We start from the raw sequence: 25,769 nt of genomic DNA, 5'->3' as shown, positions 1-25,769 counted from the left end.
ATTAAAAATACGTATTCTACTTGTTAACATTATAATTTAAATTTGTGATAATTTGTGCAGAGAAGTGCGACAACTGGATATGCCAACAAACACTTTCCAAACAACGATATATCTTGGATAAGTCGTTCCACAACATTGACGCTTGGACCGTCGACTTCCTTTGATGCTACTTATTTACTTATTTCATAATGAAATTATATTAGTTTGGAGTAAATATATGTTTTCTCATGTTCTGCATTCAGCACCCACATTATAGTAAATATACCATATTACTTCATTACTTAAATAATGCTAGGAGGGTTTGAGTAGCTTTGGGTCTTTAGTGGACAGAATCTCCAATAGATGGGGCGAGAGTCGCTCCCTCTCTCTCGCCCGAGCAAGAGTCGAAACTTAATTTAAAATTGATATATCTTTGTTCTCGAACATGATATATTTCATTTGGTGAAATCATAATAATGTTCATATCTCGGTCTTTCTGGAGGCATATAAGATTTTAGGCTTTATTAGCGTATCTTTGATAATTATACAATATATCGGCAAGTGCGTAGGCGTCTGCACTCCATGCCCGACAAGCTACTGAGCGCTACTATAAAAACATATGTATCTTCACTTGAGCTATAAATATGTCTATTGTAATGTATTGAAAATGAAGCTCTTATTTCTATCTTGCTTAAGACATATAAAACATTTGTGTTTATTAACGAATTTACGTGAAATAAACATTGATCTGAGAGAGAGTTGCTCTCTCGTTCAGTCTGTACGGGGTGGGAGCTCCGTAATTTTTAAAATACATGTATCTTCATTAGAACTTTAAATATGTCTATGGTAAAGTGTTTAAAGTGAAGCTTATATGTCTGCCTTTCTTGAGACATATAAAACATATATGTTTATTAACGAATTCACGTGAAATAAACATTGTTCTGAGAGAGAGTTGCTCGGTCGATCAATCTGTCCGGGGTTAAAGCTCGGCTATTATAAAAGTACACGTATCTTCGCTTTAAATTTAAATATGCCCATGGTAAGGTATTTAGAATGAAGCTTATATTTCTATCTTTCTTGTGACATATAAAACTCTTACGTTTATTAAGGAATCTGTGTGAAATAGGCATGGTTCTGAGATGAATGCTGCGGTTTTCGAGCTCGACGCGCGGCAATGGACGCCTTAAACATCCAGTGGGTATTATTGGACCCTATACCCATTTTATTTGTGGTTGGAGCCCCATACCCATTCTATGGGTGGTTGGAGCCCCATACCCATCCTGTGGGTTGTAGTGGACGCCATACTCATCCTGTGGGTGGTATTGGACCCCATACCCTTCCTGTGGGTGGATGTGATCCCCATACTCATCCTGTGGGTGGATGTGACCCTCATACCCATCCTGTGGGTGGTATTGGACCCCTTTCCCACCTAACAGGCGGTAGGTGACAATATACCCATCCTAGCTATAGTTGGTATAGTAGACACAATACCGTCCTGTTTGCAGTAGTTTACCCCATAGACATTCAAATGTAACATCGTTTTCTGTTAGCGTTCCTACAAAACATTCTTTAAAGATTTTTAAAGCCAAACTATGGTATATAATATTGATTGGTGAAGCACTGTTATTCTATGTAATAATTTATAGTGCTTATTATAATTTACTAAGAACAACTAATATTTCTCAAAACAAAACTACGAGCGTTCAATAGGATATAGCTGATCTGTAATATTATAAGAGCATGGACAACAGTAGGTAAATTTCACAACCCATGTGGGACCTGAAAACTACAATTTTCCTTATAATTGAACCAATCACGAATATTCTGCTATCTATGTTGACGGACGGGTACTGTGACACGTAAATTGGTACGTGAGGAAGAGTTTGGGCCTTGGTAAAAAAAGTAACTGGGAATATATCACATATTTACTAATTCATATTCAACATATTGACTTTAAGCATTAAGTCATATATGTGCTGTCTTGTGTGAGAACGGGTTGAAACACTGCAGATAGAACTAAGTCCATAATCATTTTTGGATGTTTAGAGAAGGAAATTTCATCTAGGGTGGACCGAGCGGCAGAAGAGATGAAAATCATAGAGAAAATAGTAGGTTTAGGAGAAGGCTCAAAGGAAAATGTCAGTGATTTTAGAAGAATAGGAAAATATGAGAAAGAAAAGAACCGCCCCTTAAGGGTGACCTTTAATGGAGTGAAAAACATGATGGAAGTGCTAAGAAATGCCAGGAAACTGCAGAGTGATGAGGTTGGCAAATCTTGGTCAATAAGACAAGACCTCTCCAAGGAAGACAGAGAAAAGCTGAAAATGAACTTAATTGAGGCAAAACGGCTAAATGGGGATAGAAATGAAGAAGACAGAAATTCTTTTTTTTACAAAGTGACAGGGACTGGAAAGCTTGTGAAATGGTACATAAAAACAAAGCAACAAGATCAGTAGTGGAAGGGGGAGTAAAGAGCAAAGGAAAAGGGAACATGTTCCTGAAAATTGTATATACCAACATAGATGGAGTGAGGTCAAAAACTTTGGAGTTGCAAGATATAATCCAGCTTAGGGTCCCAGATATTGTTGCATTATCAGAAACGAAACTTGAAGGAAATATAATAAATGAAGTCATATTCCCAAGAGGCTACTCAGTTTGGAGACGTGACAGGAAAACTAGGAAGGGAGGAGGAGTGGCTGTACTGGTGAAAAAACACCTGAAGGTAAAAGAGTTAATATTTGAAAACCCTCGAGATATTGACATAATGGCATTGCAGGTCTGGAATCAGGATGATAACCTGATAATTGTAAATACCTACAGCCCACCAGCAAGCAACACGTGGACAAAGGAAGAACTGGATGACAAACGAGAGGGCCTCATAATGGTCATGAGAGATATTATTGTACAAGCAGATAAAGATAAATCACGACTGTTGATACTGGGGGACTTCAACTTTAGAGCAATAGACTGGGAGGCCTATGAAGCAAGAACGGAGGACTTTTGGACATGCAGATTTGTGAACCTCATTCTGGAGACATTCTTGTATCAACACATAAAGCAAGCCACAAGAATGAGGGAAGGAGATATACCGTCAGTACTGGATCTAGTATTCACCAGGAAAGAAGAAGAGATTTTTGACATCCAGTACCTTCCTCCCTTGGGAAAGAGTGATCACGTCCTGTTAGACATTAAATATGCTTTAAGATATCATCTAGAAGAAAATGGGGACATTGAAACAGTTGATAAACTTGATTTAAAGAGAGGCAACTATGGGGAACTTCGAAATTTTTTTAATGAGTGTAATTGGACAGAATTGTTGCTAGGCAGGGAAGTAAATGAAATGTATGCCAAATTTTTAAAACTATACGAGGAAGGCACACAAACATTCATACCAAAACAGAGATGCAGGACCAGAAAACAGGATTGGTTCGACAGAAATTGTGAGAGGGCAAGAGACCAAAAGACACAAAAATGGAATCAGTATAGGAAGAGGCCAAACCCCCAAACATACCAGCGATACAAAGATGCGAGAAACAATTATACAGCAGTAAGGAGAGAGGCAGAAAGAAATTTTGAAAAAGGGATAGCAGATAAATGTAAAACAGAACCGGGCCTATTCTACAAATTCATAAACAACAAATTGCAGGTAAAGGATACTATCCAGAGGTTGAAAATGGGAAACAGATTCACGGAAAATGAAAGGGAAATGTGTGAAACATTAAATGAAAAGTTCCAAAGTGTGTTTGTACAAAATGAAATCTTCAGAGAACCAGACACAATAAGAATTCCAGAGAACAACATAGAGCGGATAGAGGTGTCTAGAGATGAAGTGGAAAATATGCTAAAGGAGCTCGGGAGGAACAAAGCAGCTGGCCCAGATGGCGTTTCACCATGGGTTCTGAGAGAATGTGCATCTGAGCTCAGCATTCCACTTCACCTGATCTTTCAGGCATCCCTGTGTACAGGAATCGTAGCAGACGTGTGGAAACAGGCTAACATAGTTCCAATCTACAAAAGTGGCAGCAGGGAAGACCCCCTCAATTATAGACCTGTATCATTGACAAGTGTAATAGTGAAAGTATTGGAAAAGCTAATCAAAACTAAATGGGTAGAACACCTGGAGAGAAATGATATAATATCAGACAGACAGTATGGTTTTCGATCAGGAAGATCCTGTGTATCGAATTTACTCAGTTTCTATGATCGGGCCACAGAGATATTACAGGAAAGAGATGGCTGGGTTGACTGCATCTATCTGGACCTAAAAAAGGCTTTCGACAGAGTTCCACAGAAGAGGTTGTTCTGGAAACTGGAAAATATTGGAGGGGTGACAGGTAAGCTTCTATCATGGATGAAAAATTTTCTGACTGATAGAAAAATGAGGGCAGTAATCAGAGGCAATGTATCGGAATGGAGAAATGTCACAAGTGGAGTACCACAGGGTTCAGTTCTTGCACCAGTGATGTTTATTGTGTACATAAATGATCTACCAGTTGGTATACAGAATTATATGAACATGTTTGCTGATGATGCTAAGATAATAGGAAGGATAAGAAATTTAGATGATTGTCATGCCCTTCAAGAAGACCTGGACAAAATAAGTATATGGAGCACCACTTGGCAAATGGAATTTAATGTTAATAAATGTCATGTTATGGAATGTGGAATAGGAGAACATAGACCCCACACAACCTATATATTATGTGAGAAATCTTTAAAGAATTCTGATAAAGAAAGAGATCTAGGAGTGGTTCTAGATAGAAAACTATCACCTGAGGACCACATTAAGAATATTGTGCAAGGAGCCTATGCAATGCTTTCTAACTTCAGAATTGCATTTAAATACATGGATGGCGATATACTAAAGAAATTGTTCATGACTTTTGTTAGGCCAAAGCTAGAATATGCAGCTGTTGTGTGGTGCCCATATCTTAAGAAGCACATCAACAAACTGGAAAAGGTGCAAAGACATGCTACTAAGTGGCTCCCAGAACTGAAGGGCAAGAGCTACGAGGAGAGGTTAGAAGCATTAAATATGCCAAAACTAGAAGACAGAAGAAAAAGAGGTGATATGATCACTACGTACAAAATAGTAACAGGAATTGATAAAATCGACAGGGAAGACTTCCTGAGACCTGGAACTTCAAGAACAAGAGGCCATAGATTTAAACTAGCTAAACACAGATGCCGAAGAAATATAAGAAAATTCACCTTCGCAAATAGAGTGGTAGACGGTTGGAACAAGTTAAGTGAGAAGGTGGTGGAGGCCAAGACCGTCAGTAGTTTCAAAGCGTTATATGACAAAGAGTGCTGGGAAGACGGGACACCACGAGCGTAGCTCTCATCCTGTAACTACACTTAGGTAATTACACTTAGGTAATTACACACACACACACACACACACACACCTAATCAAAACTAAATGGGTAAAACACCTGGAGAGAAATGATATAATATCAGACAGACAGTATGGTTTTCGATCTGGAAGATCCTGTGTATCGAATTTACTCAGTTTCTATGATCGAGCCACAGAGATATTACAGGAAAGAGATGGTTGGGTTGACTGCATCTATCTGGACCTAAAAAAGGCTTTCGACAGAGTTCCACATAAGAGGTTGTTCTGGAAACTGGAAAATATTGGAGGGGTGACAGGTAAGCTTCTATCATGGATGAAAAATTTTCTGATTGATAGAAAAATGAGGGCAGTAATCAGAGGCAATGTATCGGAATGGAGAAATGTCACAAGTGGAGTACCACAGGGTTCAGTTCTTGCACCAGTGATGTTTATTGTCTACATAAATGATCTACCAGTTGGTATACAGAATTATATGAACATGTTTGCTGATGATGCTAAGATAATAGGAAGGATAAGAAATTTAGATGATTGTCATGCCCTTCAAGAAGACCTGGACAAAATAAGTATATGGAGCACCACCTGGCAAATGGAATTTAATGTTAATAAATGTCATGTTATGGAATGTGGAATAGGAGAACATAGACCCCATACAACCTATATATTATGTGAGAAATCTTTAAAGAATTCTGATAAAGAAAGAGATCTAGGGGTGGTTCTAGATAGAAAACTATCACCTGAGGACCACATAAAGAATATTGTGCAAGGAGCCTATGCAATGCTGTCTAACTTCAGAATTGCATTTAAATACATGGATGGCGATATACTAAAGAAATTGTTCATGACTTTTGTTAGGCCAAAGCTAGAATATGCAGTTGTTGTGTGGTGCCCATATCTTAAGAAGCACATCAACAAACTGGAAAAGGTGCAAAGACATGCTACGAAGTGGCTCCCAGAACTGAAGGGCAAGAGCTACGAGGAGAGGTTGGAAGCATTAAACATGCCAAAACTAGAAGACAGAAGAAAAAGAGGTGATATGATCACTACATACAAAATAGTAACAGGAATTGATAAAATCGATAGGGAAGATTTCCTGAGACCTGGCACTTCAAGAACAAGAGGTCATAGATTTAAACTAGCTAAACACAGATGCCGAAGAAATATAAGAAAATTCACCTTCGCAAATAGAGTGGTAGACGGTTGGAACAAGTTAAGTGAGAAGGTGGTGGCGGCCAAGACCGTCAGTAGTTTCAAAGCGTTATATGACAAAGAGTGCTGGGAAGACGGGACACCACGAGCGTAGCTCTCATCCTGTAACTACACTTAGGTAATTACTTAGGTAATTACACACACACACACACACAGTATACACATAAATATATACACACAGTATATACATACATATATACAGCATATATGTATTTATATATGTGTATGTAAATCATGAAAATTAGCACGTGATGAAAAATGTGACCGTGTTAGACCACGGAAAAAGAATTGAAACAGGAATTTCCTTAAGGACTTTCGTATATTAATACATCTTCATATGGAATGATTTACAAGTCAATAAGTTTGGATATATATAGGCAGGAGAGAGAGGTGAAGTGAAGTGAAGTGAGGTACAATAAATAATAAATAAATAAATAAATAAATGTTTATTTAGGTAAGGTACATACATACAAGAGATTTTACAAAGTTTGTTGGGTTAATAGATAGAGCTAGTACATACAATGCCTAAAGCCACTATTACGTAAAGCGTTTCGGGCAGGAAGATGACAAATATATGAATAGGATTAGGTGGATATAAAATAAGAACTGCATCATATGGGCACATTATATAAGAGTTGCATCAATAGGCCCATACATGGATAATAATAGCATAAAATAGTAGATATTAACAATGAATTAGTGAGACAAATGTGTATCAATGATCCTACTCAATTCGCCCTTTAACTGATCACTCAAAAATGGATCAAAATTATATAAACCACTGCTAATGTTCAAATTACATGATTTTGTAATCTGTATTAAAGCAGATTCAATTAAGTTCCTATTGAAAGTAGTTTTATAATTCGTTATTGAAGAAGCCATCTCCCAGTCAATTTGGTGAGAATTTTCTGACAAATGAACAAGCAAAGCATTAGACAATTGGCCATGTCTTACAGAGTATTTATGTTGAAAAATTCTACATTTCAAATCTCAGATGTTTGCCAACATAGAACCTATTACAGTCTTTATAAGGTATTTTATAAATGACACAATTATCACTACGAGGGTTGTTTGTTTCAAACTAATAGTTTACCAACAGTATTTTCATAATTAAACAATACATATACTGTATATAAAAAAGTTTCAAGGCCTTGACCATATTTTCAAACCCAGAAAAATATGGTTATATAACCATAACACATTCTTTGGGCGAATTTTCTCACTGCATATATTATTATAATATGCTCGACGTGCTTTTCTACTGCAAACTTCAAAAAAACCAGCGTTGAATGTAATGAAACGCCATTTTCTGGGTGAGTCCCAGAGGCTCCCCGGAGCTATCCCAGGCTGATATGCTAATGTCAGACTTTGGCATCAGTCATGTGTATGGAGTTCTTAGGCCTACCGGGGACCACGGCCAGAACCGGGCCCCCTCAGAGAGGCAAGGGGAGCAATGGCCTATAGAAGCCCCCGTGTGGTTGGAAGCATTCTATGTCTGCCATCGACCGGAACAGGCACCCAGAAAGGTAAGCGCCTCAAAACAAACCCCTATTCTGGTTAAAATTGCTACCAAAAACCGAACTAGTGGATAGAACTCCCCAACCGAAAACAAGCAAACTAGTGTGACGTCACACACCGCCGCGCCGCTGTCTGTGCAGCTCCCCCCTCCCCGGGAGGGGGAAGGGGGAGCCCCAGACCCCCCACGCCGGATACCCACACCTCAGTTCTTGAGGCTGGATGTCAAAAACGCGAAAAACCGCCGACCGGAGGGAGGGAGGGATGCCGGGAAGCCTCCGGGACTCACCCAGAAAATGGCGTTTCATTACATTCAACGCTGGTTTTCTGGGGGGAGCCCCGTCGGCTCCCCGGAGCTAACTACCCACAGACAGAAAAAGAGGGACTTAACCGGGAGGCGGTCGTCGCTCACTCCTCAACTCGAAGCCGAGACAATTGGCTGCAACCGTCGACCCAAAGCAACACAGGCCCGACGAGGCCCAGGGACATTCACAAGGTAACGAGCAGCCAGGACCCTGTTCGACCGCCAAAATCCCCGCGCCCGAATATCAGACCAAGACCTATTCCCAAAGACGGCAGCAAGAGCCGCGAACTTACGAACGTCATGGGCACGGGGATAGACCGCAGGCTGACTGGACTTAATAACCCTGCGGACGACCTGAGAGACCCGAACCCGCGAACAGGGAAGAAGGGAAACCGGATCAACCCACAGCGCGTCCCCGGACACAGAAGCCGTGGCGCGCAAATAACGGCGAAGCGCTGCAACTGGACACAAAACATGATGCAAAAGAGTTTAAGAATATTGATTCTATTGGTCTCAAGCTTTGTTATCCACCGAGTTTTTTGGAGGTTTGCCGTAGAAAAGCACGTCGAGCATATTATAATAATACTGTATATGCAGTGAGAAAATTCACCCAAAGAATGCGTTATGTTAACCATATTTTTCTGGGTTTGAAAATATGGTCAAGGCCTTGAAACGTTTTTATGTACAGTACATGTATTGTTTAATTACGAAAATACTGTTGGCAAACTATTAGTTTGAAACAACCCTCATAGTGATAATTGTGTCATTTATAAAATACCTTATAAAGACTGTAATAGGTTCTATGTTGGCAAACATCTGAGATTTGAAATGTAGAATTTTTCAACATAAATACTCTGTAAGACATGGCCAATTGTCTAATGCTTTGCTTGTTCATTTGTCAGAAAATTCTCACCAAATTGACTGGGAGATGGCTTCTTCAATAACGAATTATAAAACTACTTTCAATAGGAACTTAATTGAATCTGCTTTAATACAGATTACAAAATCATGTAATTTGAACATTAGCAGTGGTTTATATAATTTTGATCCATTTTTGAGTGATCAGTTAAAGGGCGAATTGAGTAGGATCATTGATACACATTTGTCTCACTAATTCATTGTTAACACTTTGGTGTACCCCGCGCGCTACCCCTCAACTGTGCGATATGGGACCCAGGGTGTTGTTACGTACTCCTAGCAGAATACGTATATAAATTTAAAATAAATATTATTTTATTTTATCATTGCATGTATATGTACACACATTGTGTTTTGGGTAAATTGTCGTGTGGTTTGGCAGCGTCAGTGGACAAGAGCGCGGTTGTCTCTGCGCACGTCTATTACTTGATTGATACGGGAAAGCTGGACCTGTTCAGTTTGGGAGTTCCAGATGTCACTTTATTTTAGTTAGAAAATGTTTTATATACTGTAATTAAACAGGTGTCATTGTACTTATATATTTTGTAAGTAACTATTATATGTAACTTGCAGTCTTATGTGTTTGAGAACAAGTGGTTGTTCAATTAGTTTAAAATATTAAAAAGTCCTTAGTTTCCATCCCTCATCCTGGGATGAGGCAGACGGGAGGTGAGAATGTGGGTGGCGACAGAGCGAGAGTTCAGTGGCTTCGGGGAACTAGGAGGAGTAACATGTGGAAGATAAGTCTATTACATTCATTTTGTGCCATAATTACTATTATATATTAAGTGCCATGACAATACTTGCATATATTCTACAAGTTAACTTTACCATCTGTGTTTTTATATTATACTGTCTTGAATATATGTATATAAATTATTGATATATTCTTCAGTCCTATATGAAGATTTTATTTTGTGCTCATTACTTATTAAGGGGTTATACTGGTGATTCGCTATTGAGAACAGCAGTTGTGTCGTATCCCTAGACTTATTAAAGTTTGGCTGTTGTAGGATCACGAGCCGTAACGTACGATAGGTAACAAAGAGTTATGGGGGCCTGTGCCGGGAAATATTGTCCCACTTTAACTTAACTATGCTAATCTAACCTTGCCTTCCTAGGTACCAGTGTGTCAAGTGTCTCTGTGTGTTTCTTAAGAACTATTCCATGTGCCAAGCAAGCCTTCCTGTGTGTCAAGTAACAACGTTTCACGATTTTGAGGTAAGTCATCCTATATATTTTGTTTGTGCAGTGAGGCCAAGCGAATTTTCAGTGTGGTGACAATTTTACAGTGAAGTGTAGTGCAGTGCCATTATTTTAATTATTGTTGTGAATCAAGTGCCAAGTGTTAGTAACGATGGAGGAGAAAGTTGCAGCGTTGGTGGCTAAACCAGACTTTGAAGGGATTCAGAACCTTAAAAAGACTGAGTTAATACAAATGGCAAATCAGTTGGATTTGACAGCCAGCAATAGAATGGTTAAAGCCCAAATATTGAAAGTCATTGTGACGCATTTTGTTGAGAATGGGGAGTTAGAGGAAGAAATTCTAGAGGAGTTAAGAGAGGAGTCGAGTGATCAGATGACGTTAAAGCGTCTTGAGTTAGAAGCTCGCCAATTAGAGCTTGAAGCTCAAAAAGAACAGAAAATATTAGAGGCTGAAGCTCGTCAAAGAGAGATTGAAGCTCAACAGCAACAGCAAATATTAGAGGCTGAAGCTCAGCAAAGGGAGCTAGAGACTAGGCGTTTAGAAATTGCGGCACAAAACCAGAGAGGTTTAATTGAGTTGCAACTTGAAGCCACAAAGAAGCAACAATTAGAGATTCAACAACAAATGGCTGACACTAACTTCAGGCTTGAATCACAGCGTATGGCAGCTGGGCATGGAAATACTAGTAATGTTTCAACAAATAGTGATAATAATCCCATCAGGATGAATAAGTATATAGAGTTGCCCAAGTTCAATGAGGAAGATCCTGAGGTTTTCTTTGCACATTTTTATAAAATTGCCATCAGTATGAACTGGCCAAGGGATCAGTGGGTAGCCATTATGCAGTCTCAATTTAAGGGGCGTAGTCAGGAGGTTTTCACATCCCTACCTGACGCTCATAGCTTTGATTACGAATTTGTAAAGAAAAGCATCTTAAATGCTTATCAACTAAATCCAGAGGCACACAGGCAAAAGTTCAGAAATCTAAGGAGGACAAGTGATCAGACAATAGCAGATTTTACTCGTCAGAAGACGAAATTTTGCAACAGATGGTTAAAGTCACTTCCAGTCACTGATTTTGATGCTCTAAAGAATCTTCTTATAATGGAAGAAGTATTGTCATGTCTTCCAGACCAGTTGTCTACTTTTATGGCAGAACAAAAGAATGTAACAGATATTGATGAGCTGTCAAAGCTCGCGGATGAGCATGAGTTGCTGACTAAGGCCCCGTTTACGGCCACTTCACCTAAGTCTAGTCGTAGAGTAAATTATAATGCTCACCGCACTCCTTATCAGAATCCATCCAGTCCTAGTACTCCAGTTACTCCCATGAGCTCTTCTCTTACAAAACCTAACCCTGCTACTTCATTGTCAGGAATGTCAAATAATAATAAGGTTATTTCTAAACCTACAGTTGGTTCTACCAGTGTGTCCACTGTAAGGTCCTGTTCCCATTGTAAGAGAAAAGGCCATGGAATTCATTCATGTTCTATATTGCACCCTGAGTTACGACCAACTGGTCTCATTTATTGCAGAGGTGTGCAAAATAAACTTACTAATAAACATGTAACTGTAAACCCCAATTGGGTGAAACAGTATTCACCATATATGTCTTCAGGTGAAGTTTTGTGTATTAATGGGAAGTGGAAGCCAGTGGTTATTCTTCGTGATACAGGTGCTTCCCAAACCATAATTTCATCCAGTATTCTTTCTGATGTTGAAAAGAGAGAGACTGAAAAGTTTGTTGTTCTTCAGAGTGTTGCAGGATGTAAAACTGTACCTCTAATAGACATTAATTTCAGATCCACCATTACACCACGTTTATGCACTGTGGGTGTTAGTACACAGTTGCCCATCCCAGGTGTGGATGTTATATTGGGTAATGATGTGGCCATAAATCATGTTGTGGGTGAGAATGATCCCCGTTTGTGTAAACAGCCAGTTGCAGACCATGTTTATTCTGCCTGTGCTGAAGTTAGTTCTATGAATGAACCTGTTGTAGAAGATGGTCTTGTCCATTCTACCTGTGCTGATGTCAGTACTAATATAAATCCAGTTGTCAGTTCTGATGTTACTCAAGCATTTGTTCCAGTAACCAGTACCCCTTCAGTGGAGAAGTGGGATGTGGTTGTTCCAGATTCCTGTGTGGCCGATTTAGTTGTTGAGAGTAAGCCTGATACTATGACTCTGCTTTATTCCAATAAATTGGGAAAGGATGTCCATGTACCATTGTCTTGCCCGCTCACTACGAACGTTGTGCCAGGAGTTGAGAGAAACTTAAAAGCCACGACTCTGTATTCCAGCCAAGTGAATGGTTTAGGACAAGATGTCGGGTTGGCAGAAGTATTCCCGCTCACTCCCAGTTTAGAATCAGTTGTCGAGAGTAAGTCCGTTGTAGAGGCCCCGCCTCACCCTAGTCAAGGTGATATAATAGGGGAGGAGGTCAAACTACCTGTTACTTGCCCGCTCGTTTCAGATTCCCTTCATTTAAGTGCTTTGAGTAGAACTGACCCTAAGATTTCAGAGAGTAGCAAGGAGACAGTCTGTACTGTAGATCCAGTTTTGGAGAGTGTGGGAAAGCAGCCAGAGGATCAGCTTCTGTTGAGTAGATGGAGACCCAGTGAGCCTCCCTCTTCAGTTGTCTGTGAGGATGTGACCCAGCTTGGTAGTGATATTATTGATTGTGAGCAGACAGTACTCCAAGCAGCTCCAGAAGTCATGGGAGGAAATTTTGGTAAAATCATTAAGAGTGGTAAAGCAGCATTTGGATCTAAGTTGCGGAGTGGTGATTCTTATTCTATGTGGAGTAAGTATTTCTCATTGTGTACATTGAGTCAGAGTGTGTGTAGGATGTTGAAATCTACTTTTATTCTGCAGGAGCCATTTTCTTGTGAAGTAATGGACTGTGGGACATCTTTGTCAAGCCTTGTGGTTGAGCAGAGAGAGTTTACTCAAGTAGGTTGTGCACCCAGCAGTTCTGAGGAAGTGGTGAGTTATGCTAGAGCAGTGTCTCTATATTCAGATCCAGTTAATTTTGATGCACGAGTGATAAAAGTGTATGTTCCACTTAAGTGTGGTGTTGACTTTCAGAGTCATATTGGAGTTGACTTTCAGAGTCATATTGTGGGTGAAGGATTAAATCATACTGGGGAGCAGATGTTTGAGGCTCCAGGTGTGCAATTCAAGTTGGAGGATAAGGTTATCCTACCTAGAGTTAATCATTGTGAAGGGTTTCAGATTGTCCTAGGGCGTGTTCCAGGTAATCTGCTGTTCATCTTCAAGATGTTAAGACCCTTAAACCTCTTGGTTGATTGGTTGTCATCAGACGTAAATCACTTGGGAAGTGATGGTGAAGGTTGTAAAGTTTTCGGCATGTTTTATTTAGTCTCTTGGAAGACTAGACGGTTGATGAATGTGTGTGTTGTGTTCAAGTTCACCATCAGAGGGTGTGAACTTGTCTTGAGAGTTATGATTGAGATATGGTGCCTAGGCATATGCCTGTTTTCTTTCACTGATCGTTATGACAGAGTTATGAGGCAATTGATTTCTGTGTTCCTTATGGATCATCTGAGTCAGTTCGATCAGGTAGTCTTTGCACTTATCTTGGGTTGTATTTCTTGGTTGGAAGGTCAAAGGTTTGATAAGTCGGTGTCTTGTGTTTCGGAAGGTTCTATGAATGGGAAAGTCTTATGCAAAATTGTGAGGTTTAATGCTACTTTCTCTAATTTTAGTATCCATTGGGCGAGAGTATGTGTTCCACAGAGGATCAAGAGTGATGAGCAGATGTCTGTGTCAGAGCATACCCAGGAGAAGTCCCAACTCAACTCAACATACAGCCTGCTTCAATTAAGCAGTTCAGCTCCAGAAAAAGGGAGTAATGGAAAATCGAGGCTGTCTTGGGAAAATTCACCATGTGGAAAAGGAATCACATGGAAAAATGAAACTGATCTTGGAGAAATAGTAGAAACATATGAAAAGCAAAATTGCCATGATAACTGTGTGAAAGCAGCTACCTTTATTGACAATTCTATTCATGCTACTAATGATAATGTAGATAGGAGTGTGAAATATGATCTAAAACAAAGTGAAATAAATGAGATAGTACCTTGGAGAGATAAATTTGCATACTCCAGTGACACATATGAAGAACATAGTCATAAGACTGAAATTTCTGAGTTTCCTGTAAGACTATATTTGGAGTGTTTTCATTTTGGTCCAGAGATGTGTTCTTATTACTTATACATGTTTGGTGTAATTAATACCATAAATCTCAAGTGTCATACATTTTACTTTGAAAAAATACCATTGATCTTCAATCCATTGCATTTTTTTTCTTGGAGGTGGAAGTGTTACGTACTCCTAGCAGAATACGTATATAAATTTAAAATAAATATTATTTTATTTTATCATTGCATGTATATGTACACACATTGTGTTTTGGGTAAATTGTCGTGTGGTTTGGCAGCGTCAGTGGACAAGAGCGCGGTTGTCTCTGCGCACGTCTATTACTTGATTGATACGGGAAAGCTGGACCTGTTCAGTTTGGGAGTTCCAGATGTCACTTTATTTTAGTTAGAAAATGTTTTATATACTGTAATTAAACAGGTGTCATTGTACTTATATATTTTGTAAGTAACTATTATATGTAACTTGCAGTCTTATGTGTTTGAGAACAAGTGGTTGTTCAATTAGTTTAAAATATTAAAAAGTCCTTAGTTTCCATCCCTCATCCTGGGATGAGGCAGACGGGAGGTGAGAATGTGGGTGGCGACAGAGCGAGAGTTCAGTGGCTTCGGGGAACTAGGAGGAGTAACATGTGGAAGATAAGTCTATTACATTCATTTTGTGCCATAATTACTATTATATATTAAGTGCCATGACAATACTTGCATATATTCTACAAGTTAACTTTACCATCTGTGTTTTTATATTATACTGTCTTGAATATATGTATATAAATTATTGATATATTCTTCAGTCCTATATGAAGATTTTATTTTGTGCTCATTACTTATTAAGGGGTTATACTGGTGATTCGCTATTGAGAACAGCAGTTGTGTCGTATCCCTAGACTTATTAAAGTTTGGCTGTTGTAGGATCACGAGCCGTAACGTACGATAGGTAACAGGTGTCACGGGAGCGCGCGTAAATTCTGAAAAGTGTATACTCTCCAACTTTGTCACCTTAATTCTCGTCCTATGAGATTAAATTTGGTATCATTGTGTTCGCAATAGAATTCTCTACAGCACTAAGTGCATATAAACTCCAAAAGCCCGGCTAATTACCCGCAGCAAACAGAGAAAGTGCGAACGAGTTACCCAGGAGCGCGCAAACGCGATAAAATGTTTTCACTATTTTCACTCTGGTCACCTCAATTTTTGTCCTAGGTCTTTCATTTTGGACTCAATGGGTTTGCAATAGAATTCTCTAGAGGAACATTAGCATATAAAATAAAAAACCTGGTCACGCTCCAACCGCCGACGAGTTGAAGACGGGCCACACGTTAGCTGCGAGTGAGAGCTCAGATGCCTTCCAGCTACACCCCCAATTCCCGCCCTTTTCAAGCCTTTCTTTCGCAATTTTCTTCCTGGAAGTTGCCTTGTTCATGATCACTATCCATCGTGGAGTAAGCGTAGATAGTTTCTAAAGCCGCAGTAAGAAATATAGACATGGAAAATAGTCGAAATGTTAACACGTTTGAGATGCAAGGGGAAGCGACATTGGTCACAACAGTGGAGCGAAAACAATGGGCCCACGGCGTGTGCCAAGCCACCTGAGGGCCACGAGGCTCAACAAAGAAAATGGGAAGACATCGGCGCGCATTTTAAAACCAGTCCCCAAAAAATCGGATAAAAACCTGATTTTTGGCGATTATTTAAAGTGGATGACGCAATGCTGCGTCATCCCCGGAATTACCGACAGTAAACGGATGACGCAATGCTGCGTCATGCCCGGGCGAAAGTGTTAATATCTACTATTTTATGCTATTATTATCCATGTATGAGCCTATTGATGCAACTCTTATATAATGTGCCCATATGATGCAGTTCTTATTTTATATCCACCTAATCCTATTCATATATTTGTCATTGTACCTCACTTCACTTCACCTCTCCCTCCTGCATATACATGTCCAAACTTACTGACTTGTAAATCATTCCTTCTAAAGATGTATTAATATACGAAAGTACTTAAGGAAATTCCTGTTTCAATTCCTCCTCCATGGTCTGACACTGTCATATACAGTATATACTGTATTATATTATACACATGCCAAAATGCACTTCTTGGCCTACTATGCAAGGCCCAACTTGCCTAATAGGGTGAGTGATTTTCTTTATTTTCAACAAAAAAATTCCAATTGATTTTTTTAAATTATTTTCATTATATTATATTAAGAACATAAATTGCTGACAGTTATTTTAGTTTAGGTTAGGTTAAGATAGGGTAGGTTAGGTAGAGTTGGTTAGGTTCAGTCATATATCTATGTTAGTTTTAACTCAAATTAACAAAAAATGAACTCATGCATAATGAAATGGATAGATATATCATTTCCTAAGAAAAAATATATAAATTCATGAAAACTTGGCTTATTAGGCAAACTGAGCCTTGCATAGTAGGCCAAATAGTGCATTCTGGCTACTAGGTACATTATATATATATATATATATATATATATATATATATATATATATATATATATATATATATATATATATATATATATATATATATAAATATATACACACACACACACCCTGAAATCAGCAACTTCAAGAACAAACGGACACAGATCCAAGCTAAGGAAACAAGGGTACTGGAAGAATATTAAAAACTTTTCCTTTGCAAATTGAGTGGTAGATGGTTGGAACAAGTTAAATGAGATGGTGGTGGAGGCCAAAACTGTTAGTAGTTTCAAAGCATATGACAGAGTACGGGAAGACGGGACTCCATGAACGTAGCGCTCATCCTGTAACTACACTTAGGTAATTACACAAATACACATACTCACTCACTGTACAAGCAGACACTAACAAATGTCTAGAACCACAAAAGCTATATTGATTCAGGGGGACAAGTGAATCTAATATAAACAACCCCCAAAACAGTGTGCCTGCTTCACCTTGTCTTCAAGGTAATAAGGCACCTAAAACTTTTCATCCAGTACTTGCCTTCCCACTCTAAACCAAGGGTACATTTTCAGAATGGTGGGTCACAATATCTTTAAACCATGCAGCACATCAATGGGTGATCATCAGCAAGAACCTGGTGCAGAATTATATTCTTGTCAGCTGATACTTAAAATAAACAAGGTTGTTTAACATTCAGCCTTAATAATACAGTACACTAAAAATACTGATAATGCAAAAATTCAAATACTCTTAGTTATAAATAAATGGCATGTATGAATTAAAAGAATAGCATCGAATGTAATGATATGTAATGATATGCCAATTTCTGAGTCCCTGTGGCTCCCTGAAGCTATATGCTTAGATGGTTATCATTTGCTGGGTTACATCAGCCATAGAGTTCTTGAGACCAACTGTAGACTAGAGCCAGAACCTGGTTTGAGTTGCCTCCTCACAGAATTACAGAGAGCAGTGACATTTATTTTTGCCACCTCACAAGGGAAGGCAACCAGAAAGTCAGCAAGTCAAAAGCTACTGCTGGATTCAAGAGAGACCAAAGCCTCAAAACCAGTCAGTAGAACTCTCCAGCTATGTAAAACATTATTTAATTTACTCTGAATTAGTACAAGCTTATTCTTCTGCCCAAACTCATTTGGAGGGAGGGAGTGAGGTAGATCACTGCCTGCTGGAGCCTCAGTTCCCAGTTCTAGGGCATATTTAGACAGCCACCCAATGACCTGGAAGAGAGAGAGGGGATCAGGGAGCCACTGGTTCTCGCCCAGAAATTAGCGTTTCATTACATTCAATGCTGGTTTTCTGAGGGAAGCCCCTGTGGCCCCGCACTGCAGGAATTAGGATGAGGATGGCACTCCCAGCTGAGAGACATGACCCAAGAAAACACAAAAATGCCAAGGCCTGAGAACATTTACCAAATACCAGACCATTAGAACCCTGTGTGACCAAAATCCACAGCCCAAATATCAGCCCAGGACATGTTCACAAACACAGCTAAAACCATGGCATACAACACTTTTGAATATCATATGCAAGCTGGCTATGCTCAGTATCACTGTAGACAACCTTGTAAATACTGTACAAGCCTTAGAACAGGGGACCTAGGAAACAGGGTATCCACCAAAGTAAAATTAGTGGCATGAAGGTAGGGGTGGCAAGCCACCACCAAACACCACAAATGATGCACCCCTGGCTGAACTAACCAAGCATCAATGAACAAAGGACCCCTCAGGAAGCCAACCGACTTGTTCTTCACCAGAAAGGAGGAGCCAGCTGCAAATGAACAGAATGTTCACTAGGCCAGAACAACGAAAACCCTGCCACTGGAGGAAGGTATAAAGCTCCCAACCCAACATCTGAAGGCAATAGAATCCAATAACCATGCCTTAGAAAAGCAATTCTGAACCAAAGAAGACACTGTGAAGGGAACTATCAGAAGAAAGCATCAAGTCATTACCACTATATAGCACTTGGAAGGGATGAGACAGGGAAAACGAATGGTGCTCAACCACTTTGAAGGTTGGGGACTGAATGCCGACCTGCATGAAAGGAGAGCATGGCTGTACTATTCAACCCAAGTGGTTGGGCAGAGAAACTGTGAAACAAGAACAGGAAAGAAAAACGAGCACACAGTCCAAAGACCAGATAGGCACAGGTGGTAAATGAGCAGGCTGAAGGGGAAACAGGATATCGATGTAGAATGCAAGCTGTAGCAACTCCACCAGAACTGCAAGATATGAAGCAACAGTATTTGGCATGAGATGCCGATCAAGAAAAAGCCAAGAAAGAAAGAAGAGCACCACATGCTCAGAAACTGAAGAGCAGCAATATCATGCTCCAGCAGGCAGTGAGCTACCTCCCCCCTCCGTCCCAAATGAGTTGGGGAAGTGGGGGCATATGAGCTCACACTATTTCTGAGAGAATTCATAGGTTACTTTACCTTGAGGTTACCTTGAGGTGTTTCCGGGGCTTAGCGTCCCCGCAGCCCGGTCGTCGGCCAGGCCTCCTGGTTGCTGGACTGATCAACATGATAGGTGGGAGAGTTTTTTGGCTGGTTTTGAGGCTTCTGTCTCTTTAGAATTCAGCAGTAGTTTATTTTGATTCCCCTGACTTTCTGGTTGATTTCCCAGGTGAGGTGCCAAAAATAAATATGACCACTCCCTGCGCCTCTGTGTGGGGGCCGGGTTCTATCTCCAGTTCCCGATAGGCCTCTAGAACTCTACGACTGATGTGATCCAGTAAATGGTAACAATCTCAACATATAGCTTCAGGGAGCCACAAGGGGCTCCTTGCAAGGATATTCATTGCAATCACTACAAATATTTTAGGCAACAAAAGCTTTGCTACTTATTCCTATTTGTTGGTCAAAATTGTTTGCTTTTATTTGTTAATGCACACACCAGAAAACACTTTTGCTCATACTGTACTCTTATCTTGATGTTAAAATTACTTGGATAAAACTTATATTTAAAATATTTCTACTCCTCTTATGTTTCTCTGCTCCAAATAACAGTCACAACCTAGCTAAGCTGAATACAACCCTACATGGCATGAACTACTACAAGAGTTCTTGATTGGAACGACCCATATCCACTGCTTTGCGAAATAAGACTCCACTTCAGCATTTTCAAGTGATGTCATACTAAATATTTATTTTTATATAAATTAGCTGTTCATATAATTTATCTATCAATCTTTAAGAGCGATTGTTAAACCTCTGAAAAATAGGAGACATGCCATATTGAAATTTTGTAAAAAAGTGATACAAGTAATAAACAGATTCCCTGCTATGGAAATAATGAATGTCAGTGATAAAAACTAATTGAGTATGGATAGTAAACTTTCAAATACAAGATAAAGTCACCAGTTTTCTGCAAACAAAAACAAATTAAGTCAGAAATATATTTTTTTTATGTGTAAATAAGGAAGATATACAAGAAGAAACTATGCTGATAAATTGTGAACAAGTCAAAGAAAATGGAGTCCCAAATTTTTGTAAAGGTGGTTATTAGAGATTATGGCAGAACCTGATTTGTGCAGTTTGGTCAATATTAATGGTGCAGCTATTTAAATGTGCTACACTCAGGTACACATGGCTAAAAATAGTTAACATATGAAATGATAACAAAATCCACATGGTAATTGGAGCACAGGAGGACATCACAGACAGCAATTCAAGCAGTGCAAGACCAACACTATAAAGTGTCCTCTCTTCATTATTCCTGTCTTTATATGGAAAATTACATTCCTTAAATAAGATATTGTACCCTAGAAATATTTTATTATTTATCTTCAGTAAGCCAGTGTCAGCAGGTGACCTGACAATTATAATGTAGATTAACACTGCAACGTGTTTTTAAGATGCCCCAGTATTACAATGAGCGTTGGTAGGGAGCACAAACAATCTACCTATCTCTACCTACCTATATCTCAACCAAATCAAACCACATTTCTGGAAATAGTAACCATCTGCTTACCTAGTTAATCACTATGATAAAGGATACAATGATATTATATCCTAACAAAAATTATACTGCAACCATATAAATGTATCAAAATTAACTCCACAAATAGAATATTGGCAAATGCTTAGAAAAGTAATATATGTCATCCATCAGACATTAAAGGACTGAACCATGCAGAACTCCACTAGTGACACCTCGCCAATCAAGAGACCTCGCTCCTCACAGCGACTCATTGTCTTCTGTTGCTTAGGTACTCCCTTATCCAGTGGAGTATCTTCCCTTTCACTCCTGCCTGCATCTCCAGCTTGTGCATTAAAAGCTTCTCAGTGTGTAGGACCGGTATTGAAAAAAAACTGCATAAATCACACAAACCTTTGACTTAAGTAAAAGTGGTCTGGATGAAAGTAGTCATCCAGCTGTACAAATAACCTGTGCAACTTAATATGGACTACTGTATCCAAACATGGAGACCTAGCCTACAAAACAGCATCATCACACTGGAAAAAATTCAGCAAAGAAAAACATAAAAGAAGTAAACTCTCAAAATAGAGCCCGAAGCTCTTGCCTAATTCTGCAAACAAAACATAACAGGCCTGGTCTCATTGGGACTTTAAAAATGCTAAAATTAGAAATAATTATCAAAAGAAGGCAACAACTTAGGGGCCACTATGTAACACGTTACTAGACTTAACTTCAAATGACTTCTTTAAAAGGTCCAGTGTGACTCGTACAGGAGGTATACATTTTAACACAAATTGCAATTTAGGATTGAGAACAGAAAGAAGCTTTTCATATATAATTCACTGATATAAGATTTATTAACCTCCTACCCACTGAAGCTGTAAATTCCCAGACAGTGTTACACTTCAAGTGTTCAAATGTCCCACACAGTGTTAAGTGTGCGAGGAACTCAATAAGAAATTCCAGGAGGTTTTCACCTCAGAGCAAAGAGAAGTCCCAGAGATAAGAGAGAGAATATCAAACCAGATACCGCTAGAGGAGTTTGTGATTACCAATGGGAAGGTGAGGATGTATCTGCTAGATTTGGACGTGACAAAGGCTATAGGCCCGGATGGAATCTCACCATGGATTCTAAGGAAAGGAGCAGAAGCTCTGTGCCTGCCACTCTCCATGGTGTACAACAAATCACTGGTAACAGGTGAACTGCCAAAAATTTGGAAAACGGCCAATGTAGTCCCAATATACAAGAAGGGTGATAGGCAGGAGGCACTGAACTACAGGCCAGTGTCCCTAACTTGCATTCCATGCAAGATGATGGAGAAGATTGTGCGAAAAAAGGAAGTGGAACATCTGGAATGGAGGAACTTTGTAACACAACATCAGCATGGGTTCAGAGATGGCAAATCATGCATAACAGGTTTAATTGAGTTCTATGACCAGGCAACAAAAATCAGGCAAGAGAGAGAGGGCTGGGCAGACTGCATATTTCTGGACTGCCAGAAAGCTTTTGACACAGTACCACATAAGAGACTAGTGCACAAACTGGAGATGCCGGCAGGAGTGAAAGGGAAAGTACTCCACTGGATAAGGGAATACCTAAGCAACAGGACACAGCGAGTCACTGTGAGGGGTGAGGCCTCGGAGTGGCAGGGAGTCATCAGTGGAGTCCCACAGGGATCAGTCCTTGGACCTATACTGTTTCTGATACAGTATACGTAAATAATCTCACCAGAAGGAATCGATTCGTTCCTCTTGATGTTTGCTGATAATGCAAAAATTATGAGGAGGATTAAGACAGAGGAGGATAGTATGAGACTACAAGAAGACCTAGACAAACTGAAGGAATGGTCCTACAAATGGCTACTAAAGTTCAACCCAAGTAAATGTAAGGTAATGAAACTAGGAAGAGGAACTAGAAGGCCAGTCACTGGATACCGAATGGGAGATGAAGTCCTTCACAAAACGGACAGAGAGAAAGATCTAGGAGTTGATATTACGCCAAACCTGTCTCCTGAAGCCCACATCAAAAGAATAACATCAGCGGCCTATGCGAGGCTGGCTAACATCAAACTGCTTTCAGAAACCTGTGTAAGGAATCCTTCAGAACCTTGTATACCACATATGTAAGGCCAATCCTGGAGTATGCAGCCCCAGTATAGAGCCCATATCTAGTCAAGCACAAGACGAAGCTGGAAAAAATTTAGAGGTATGCCGCTAGGCTAGTCCTAGAACTAAGAGGCATGAGTTATGAAGACAGACTACGTGAATTGCACCTCACGTTGCTGGAAGACAGAAGAGCTAGGGGAGACATGATCACCACATACAAAACTCTCTGGTGAATTGACAGGGTGGACAAGGATGGATTATTAAACACGGGTGGCATACGCACAAGGTGACAGGTGGAAGCTGAGTACCCAAATGAGCCACAGACACATTAAAAAGAACTTTTTCAGTGTCAGAGTAGTTAGTAAATGGAATGCACTAGGAAGTGATGTGGTGGAGGCTGACTCCATACACAGTTTCAAATGTAGATATGACAGAGCCCAGTAGGCTCAGGAATCTGTACCCAAGTTGACTGACAGTTGAGAGGCGGGACCAAAGAGCCAGAGCTCAACCCCCGCAAGCACAATTAGGTGAGTACAATTAGGCGAGTACCTCAAAAGAGAACTGGAAAAATACTTTCCATAAACTATCCACAAGCCATCAGCTTTCCGTCCTCATAGAGACAACAACTATTGGTGCCAAAATTGGACCTATAAAAATAGCATGACATTTTGTAACACACTGCTATAGTATTGGAAATCAAAAGGTAGCTAGGCTTGATATAAGCATTTCCCCCTTGGTTATGTTCTTCTGACTTAAACTGAAAACTGAAAATTAGAATAAAATTTCCTTGGAGATCAAATAACTTCAATCTTTATATAAACACATAACCTACAATTCTATACAGGAAATAAACGACTTACAATGTTTATCCCATTAAGAAATTAAGGCTGTTCCTGCAAATCATATATGTCTTACATATCAGTCATTTCTGAACAGGATATTCGGATAAAACGTGAAACATGCACACTTACACGGGGGGGCGTGCAGGTAAGGTTAGCCCCTGACACAAGATCAGGAAAGTAGGCCTCGTTGACCGCTGATTTACCGATCGTTACCCACTGACCGCCCCGTCAACCACATAAATACTGTTAAACATTACTTCATCTCTGTCTAGTGACAACTACCTCACAAAACATCTCGAACACACGTATATACTCACCTAAATGACTTACGATCATTGGAGGTAGGCATCTGACATTTGTCAACAACAGTATCGCCGCTAGGTATCCCGACAACAAACCAGCGAGACAGCAGAGCATCGCTGGTTGCGGCGCTGACGGGGGTTGGTGGTGGGGGAGGCAGTCCAGGGGTGGCAGGAACAGCGGGTACGATCCTCCGCCAGCCACCTCGATCCTAAGGCCGCCTGCCGTCTACCCCACCTCCCGGCTACACATTCACCTTCGATTTCACTCAATTACGGGTAAAATATGGATTGCTGTCACTTGCCAGGCCAAGTTTTGTGTGACACGCTTATATTAACTGATAGATAAATGCATAATTTGATTAAGTTCACTTCCAGCCTGCACGCCCGCCAGCCTCTTTCCCCCCCCCCTCTTCCCTCTTACAATAAATTATCCTTATGAATACTGCAAACCTCGAAATTCAGATAAAAATTTATGAAGGAGTACTGTTCCATGTTTATTTATGGGATGGAGACCTGTTAAATACAGAGATATTAGGTAGAATTGTAGAAAGAGACAAAGATATCTGATCACGTTGACCAGACCACACACTAGAATGTGAAGGGACGACGACGTTTCGGTCCGTCCTGGACCATTCTCAAGTCGATGAGAAGTCATTTATCGACTTGAGAATGGTCCAGGACGGACCGAAACGTCGTCGTACCTTCATTTTTAGTGTGTGGTCTGGTCAACATACTTCAGCCACGTTATTGTGACTCATCGCCTGCATATCTTGATCACTGTCCAACTAAAATCCCCGCCCCTTCTCCTGGTCAACCCCCCCCCCCCCCCCGGGGTAATAATCCCCAACCGTTCAAAACAAACAGACACACACGCACACAAACTGCCTACTGGAGTTCAGTAGTGTAAAGTTATCAAAATGGGACTAGGTGACAGGAGACCAAAAGTACAGTACACAATGAAGAAAAGTCCCCATGACGCAGTTTGGCCTGGGTTCGTATATCCTGGCCGGTCAGGAGGATTCTCACCCAGCAGGTAATGGGTACCTGGTTAAACGATTTGGCGGGTCGTATTCCGGGGAAAATTAGGATTGAGGACCTGCCCGAAATGCGTGTTTTACAAAACAAACTTCCTACTTGTGACGATTCGAGAAAGACACCTGAGAGTCGACGTAACACCAAACCAAACTCCTCAAATCAAACGTTTATTGAGGTAAAAGTACATACATATGTAACGTACGATTATGTTACGTTGTTGGGTAGAGTAGATACGCAGTGTTTAGTGGGTTTTCATATTTATTTAGTAGTCTTGGATACAGCAGTGTCGTAGACGTTGAGACGGAGCTTGGAGCAGAGCAGAAAGCTGAGTAAGTCCGGAGTCGTGGAGCTCTGTGTGGGAGAGCGTTGTAGCTCGATGTGGTCCCTGGTCTGCTGTCTGTTCTGTGTCGAAACTGTAGCGTCTTGGGG

General features: G+C 40.1%; 1 protein-coding gene across 5 annotated transcripts in view; it reads right to left on the bottom strand.

Moving 5' to 3' along the window:
- The window catches only part of LOC138355765 (rab GTPase-activating protein 1-like), a 65,371-nt gene extending 40,927 nt beyond the window's left edge, over window positions 1–24,444 (bottom strand). For 2 of the 5 annotated variants that reach the window (XM_069311449.1, XM_069311246.1), the window contains exon 1: window positions 24,334–24,423. Coding sequence is in view for 1 of the 5 variants with exons in the window: in XM_069311246.1 (XP_069167347.1) it covers window positions 24,334–24,420 (87 nt within the window). In the remaining 4 variants the exon portion in view is untranslated. Of the gene's footprint in view, window positions 1–17,657; window positions 17,752–24,132; window positions 24,283–24,320 lie in introns of those variants that run through there. The other 3 variants (XM_069311329.1, XM_069311300.1, XM_069311389.1) reach the window with 3 other exon arrangements.
- Window positions 24,445–25,769: the final 1,325 nt, after the last annotated feature.

This window comes from Procambarus clarkii, chromosome 1 (genome assembly GCF_040958095.1).
Source record: "Procambarus clarkii isolate CNS0578487 chromosome 1, FALCON_Pclarkii_2.0, whole genome shotgun sequence".
Lineage (NCBI taxonomy): Eukaryota > Metazoa > Arthropoda > Malacostraca > Decapoda > Cambaridae > Procambarus > Procambarus clarkii.
Note: the sequence above shows the minus strand (reverse complement) of the source record. Positions and strands in the feature narration are given on the sequence as shown.